Source organism: Gymnogyps californianus, chromosome 8, assembly GCF_018139145.2.
Source record: "Gymnogyps californianus isolate 813 chromosome 8, ASM1813914v2, whole genome shotgun sequence".
Lineage (NCBI taxonomy): Eukaryota > Metazoa > Chordata > Aves > Accipitriformes > Cathartidae > Gymnogyps > Gymnogyps californianus.
Genome location: NC_059478.1, coordinates 32,098,865 through 32,104,564, shown reverse-complemented (window position 1 = coordinate 32,104,564; position 5,700 = coordinate 32,098,865). Strand labels below are relative to the sequence as shown.

The following is a 5,700-nucleotide window of genomic DNA, read 5'->3' as shown; positions in this document are numbered from 1 at the left end:
GCTACCAAACACATATAAGGCATTAAATGTTTTTATTGGGAAGCTCATTTCCCCCCCCCCCCCCATCCAGGAATTCTCTTTATGCTAGCTTTGTTTTAGTGTACCTGTTGTGGACTAGCACACTCTTTAGGTAAGACCAGCTGTTATGCCTTGCCAAGTTGTTGCTCAGGAGATGGGAAGTGGTTGAGTAGCAAGTAGAACAATACAATTTAAACTGGAAGAGTCAACAGTTTAAAAAACAAACAAACAACCCCCCCCCCAAACCCCTGAGGTGTAACTTCTGGCAAATATCCTTCATGGGCATTTGTTGGCTGAGGCAAGTTTTGCTATCCCAGTTACCAGCAGTGCTCCTTCGCAGGGATATATGCCTTGTGTTCCAGGGGAATGGAAGGGAATGCCCATATTTATTTATTTTTTTTTTAAATAAGTGACTTCCCAAGAACTATTCAGTTGAGGAAAACAAACAACAAAAACCAAAGCCAAAACCAGCCAAACAAAAAAAGTTAACGCTGTTGCCATTAAGTATTTTTTTTCCCTTTTGCTTGCTGCTTTGATATTCCTGACTGATGGTATACAAGAGTCTACTAATAAAGACTGTATATGCAGTACCTTGAAAGATGAGTTCTGTGTTTGTAACAGCTTCTTGTCTCTCGAGCATCAGATCTGGGATTTCTTTATTCCAAGTCAGTAACAACAACGAGGTGTAGTACCGCTAGAGGGAGCGTTGTCACAGCTGATACAAACCAGGGTTTGACTCGAAGAGCAAAACTTTGTCCTAGTGCATGTAAACTTCTGGCTAACGATTAAATTTTCTGGGCGGTAGCCGTGTACCTTGGTAGAGATTTGTCTTTCATTTGTTCTTACAAACCCTCTGCTTTAGGCTTCTTCAGAAAATTAGCTGATGGTGCTTTGTGGCAGGGGTGCCGGGATGGTAGATCGGTATTTTCCACACCGTTTTCACAGAGAGAATCCTGGCTGTAGGATCACTGAAGTAATGTAACGGGTTTGTTTTCATGGGCAACTCCAGTGACTTCTGAAGGCGATCAGCAGATTACCTTTCCAAGAACCATATTCATTACCCAAATTTGATTCAAGTGTGCTGGTTCTAGCTCTATTTCTGCCAGCGGCGGGAGCCACATTAACTCTTTCCTGTGTGCTAGCACAGAATTTGGTCTGCTGGGCATTACTGAGCTATGAGGACATCGGGTTGTGTAGGGGAAAGAGATGCCGTGGCGGTGCAAAGCAAGCAGCACGGAGGCGTGCGGTGCACCTCGAAAGGCGCGGTGTGGCAGAGCGGTGCAGCCCGGCGGCTGCAAGGGGAAGGAAACGTGCTGTGCTGTTGCTGCGAACCCCGCTGGGGAGGCGAGGGATGTCAGGATGCGTGTGGGGCGGCTTCATCCGGCCCCACAGAGCCGGCGCGTGGGGAGTAGCTGGTTGTTAACATCCCAGCGAACACTGTAATTATATTTGATACTGGACAAAGTATTTAATGGCCTAGATAAAAGCATTCTGGTTGTTTAATTGGGAATGTCTTGCTGTTTTACATAGACCTAGTGCCCTATTTTTATGAGATTTAGAATTGTGCCGAGAAATTGTTTCCATGGAAGCAGAGATCACTAAAGAAATAATGCATTCCATGTTTGCTACAGGATTATTCTTTTTACAGCCTGCTGTTCTAAATAATTAACTCTTGTAGTGCCATTACAGCTTAGCATGGATTAAAGGAAATACTACTTTTTTTTAGTGTCACAGAGGCATTACATATATATATCTTTATAAATATATATGTGTATAGATATTTGGAAAGACTTTTGTGTTTAAAGTAAGTCTGTTCTCTCCTTATTTATAGAGGGGAAAATCCACCAGTACAAAAAGTCAATGGAAAAGTGCACTTTTACTTTGGCCATTTATGCAGCTCTGTCAGGGAAACTTAAAATGATTCCTTCTTTGCCCTTCTCTTGCCACTATTCTACACTTTTTGCTTGGTGATGGGTACATTGTAAAACTGTCATGCTGCTGGCCACCTTTGAGGCAAGACACAATGTTTTTAATTAAGGTAACAGCAATGAGAATCTTCCACCAGTCGGGAAAACGGACCATCTCGTTTAGTTACCTATGGTTTTTCTTCCATACGGTTTTTCTCTACTTCACTGTAAGTGTCTGTAAGAAGGGGGACTCTCAAATGGTAACATGAGGCTGAGACCAAGCATGAACTTCTGTAAACGTCATACAAGCAAAGTACTGTTTACTAAAAAGTCCTGTTACTGCCCGTCCATATGGTGCTTTCTAAGCACAAGGGCAGCGTAGCTCTCGGCCATATAGAAATTGCCATCGCTTCATTGAAGGCGGTGGTGAGCCGTAAGTTTACAGCAGTTGAGGCTCTGTCCTCCAGACAGAAGAAAAACAAAACCTACTCTCTCTAAAGTTCATAATGTGAAATAAAGACAAGATGTGAGTATGTAGGTGACAGTTAAATAGATTCTGACTTTGAAGGAGGGAATTTTAAAATGTAAAAAAAAAAAAAAAATATTATGGGTAAATTAATGACTTAGAAATTAAAAATGGGAAAAGAGTTACTAAACTATTATCAAAGAATCATCAACATGACAACTTGAAATGCCTAGCAATTTTAATAATAATTTTAGCTGTAGATCTCAATGATTTTCTAAGAAAGGTAACTACTGTTATGTTTATCTGAAGGAAAGGGAAATGGAGAGCTGTGATAACGTGCTCTAAAGCAGCCAGGAATAATCTGAAGAACTTGTCTCATCTTCGTTCCCTCAAGTAGCATGTGTTTCTGTGGCTTATTTAGAAATAGGTCTAGCTGCAAAGTTCAACTCCAGATTGTGCCCTTTTCTAGTGGTAGAGGGTATTTACATCTGCAGCTCTAATTTTAAACCTATACTGTGTTATAAATACTCACTGGCAGCCAGGGTAACTTCCCACTGTCCACACAGATGTAAGCCATCACTACAAGTAGCCCAGCTTGCATTGATTTGAAGCAGGGCGGGCCCTCAGGACAACGGCAGCACAGGTAAAAGGAGCTGACTGCAAGGCAGCGTGCAAGTTGTGTGGATGGGAGAATGGCGTATGCACTGTTCTGTGGTCGTTACTGGTCCCAAAATAATGATTTATAAAGTGTCTATCAGTGTTTGACAAATCAGATGAATGGGACTTGCTTTATGCAGACTGGAAAATATCTTTCAGCTGCTGCAAAAACATATGGAAACGGTTAACTCATGCTTTGTAGATCATTAGGACACTTGGGAGCTACTGGAGTGTACTGCGAAAGGCATCACTCAAAGTTCAGATTGAAAAATTTCTTCAGAAACAGCTAACAACTTTGTAAGGGTAATGCAAGCATGAAAATCATCATTCCTAGTACTGCCTTGGGATGAGCGTGTGCCAAAGGAAAGGGGGGCGAGAAGCTTTCCGTGCTGGAAGATGAGGCTGCGCTCCTGTGCTCTGTAAGTAGGAGAGCAGCCATCAAACTGATGAACAGTTGTTCCTCCTGAATTGGCAGCTACTCCAGGCAGCATACGTAAAACTCCAAAAGGCTTTATTTTCTAAATATATGAAAGTAGAAAGGAGGAAGTCCATAACTGATAAGAATCTAGACAGTGGAATGATACAGAAGCTGTGTGATGGAAGATGCAGGAAAAACCATGATGGAAGGGGAGGAGCAGGATTTCTTCCAACAGAAATGGGAGAAATTCCTTAAACACACATTTGCGTAGTCCATAAAAAGTCTAAAGAAGGAAAAGGGCAAGCTGCTTGTGCTTTAATCCATAAGGCAAGCCCAAGGTAGAAGCTATGCTTCAGGTTGGCTTTTGTCTCTTCCCTGTTGTTTCCTTATCAAGTAAGAGGGATGGCAGGCAACTGGAGGCAGGCACCAGTGCCACTCCCTGAGAAGGAATAGATGAAAGTGCAGCTTGTTGACTTCTCTAGGATTTGGGTACGAGGTGCCAGTTGTTTCGGCAGGAGAACCTGTTTGGTGGGTCTGATTTGAATCTTGATAAAGGGAGGAGCACACCAGCGTGTAGAAACGAGTAGACTCCATGAATGGATTAAACCTTCAGATATTGCCTGTAATCACTCGGGACTTCATCCACGCTTTTCACCTGCAATATGGAGCCTCTGTTTGGGGTTTTGCTGGGTTTGATTCTGGTGGTAGCTTCATCAGCGCAGAACAACTGTACCTGTGCGACCAACAAGCGGACGGTATGTGCCCAGGACACATCTGGGAACTGCACCTGCACGCTGGTAGGTTCAAATCGCAAGGTAGACTGTTCAACGCTGACTTCAAAATGCTTGCTGATGAAGGCACAGATGATCCCCCTGAAGGAGAAGCGCTTCCAGGGCCGTCCCCGTGGGCTATTAGATAATGATGGCATTTACAATCCAGACTGCGAGGACAGTGGTATCTTCAAAGCCAGGCAGTGCAATCAAACCGATACTTGCTGGTGTGTGAACACTGCTGGAGTAAGAAGAACCGAAAAGGGGGACAAAAGCTTGAGTTGCGGTGAACTGGTTAGAACGAGCTGGATCTACATTGAACTGAAGCACCAAAAAAGGTCCAGTGCCTTCAATGTTCTCGACGTAGCAAACGCCCTGAAACATCTGTTTGAGAGTCGATACAAACTGCACCCCAAGTACATTGCAACCGTTAAGTATGATTTCCCGCTTATCCAAATCCGCCTGAACCAGGATGACTCCGAGAAATCTAGGTGTGATGTAGATATAGCTGACGTAGCCTATTACTTTGAAAAAGATATAAAAGATGACTCTCTATTTCAATCTAACAGTACATTAACTGTCTCTGTCAATGGAGATGCTCTGGATATTGAAAAACTATGGATTTACTACGTTGATGAAAAGCCACCAGAGTTTTGCATGAGACAACTGGTTGCTGGCGTTAGTGCTGTGGTGACAGTGGTGATGCTGACTGCTAGCTTTGGCATCACTGTGCTGGTTATTCTGAGGTGCTTGCGGACAAGAAAATATGAGAAAGTTGAGATTAAAGAAATGGGTGAAATAAGAGCACCAAGCTTACAGCTGCCCTGATCTGAAAAAAGAAAGGCATCTGAAAAAAGAAAGGCAACAACAGGAAGAAAAGGGGAAAACAAAAAAAAGCACAAAATACAAACAGCAAACAGACTCAGTGTATGTGGATGGATTTGGAGAGGTTTTTTCCTTTCTACACAAATTCGTGCAGTGACTGTTCTAAATTATTCTAGTTTAGTAAGAATGACTTTTTTGGGTTTGGGTATAAACTAATTTGGGAGTCAGTTACCTAAATATTTTAAATGAGTCCCAATTTAGAGGCTAAGAAAACTGTTACAGCTGTCTATTTAGCATAACGTAGAATACTTTCACTAGTACTGCAGGCCTGGTTCAGCTTGCTTAAATACTCTTTGAGTGGTTCTTGGTATATCTACTTACTGAAATTCAAATACTTGCCTTGGCATAATTGGGTTATATAGCTGCTTTTCTGTTGGTAAAGACTTTTTTTAAAATGTGCGGTTGTTTTTTTTTTTTTAAAGTTGCTGGAACTTTTTTTATCAACAAATAATTTCATCAGTATTACTAAATAACTAAATAAGGTTGTGATAAGATACTCTACAGCACCAGAGGCTTTTATACAGAGTCATTTGTTAGGAAACATTCCTGCGGTCAGTTCCAAGTGCGGAGATCCCAAGT

General features: G+C 42.2%; 1 protein-coding gene across 1 annotated transcript; it reads left to right on the top strand.

The window, feature by feature from the left end:
* Positions 1–4,128: 4,128 nt before the first annotated feature.
* Positions 4,129–5,064, top strand: TACSTD2 (tumor associated calcium signal transducer 2). Its single transcript, XM_050901382.1, has one exon. It carries the CDS (start codon positions 4,129–4,131, stop codon positions 5,062–5,064), a length of 936 nt encoding a protein of 311 aa, XP_050757339.1.
* Positions 5,065–5,700: the final 636 nt, after the last annotated feature.

Excerpts from the sequence above, each read along its gene's own strand:
- TACSTD2 (XM_050901382.1), top strand. The coding sequence starts at position 4,129 with ATGGAGCCTCTGTTTGGGGTTTTGCTGGGTTTGATTCTGGTGGTAGCT.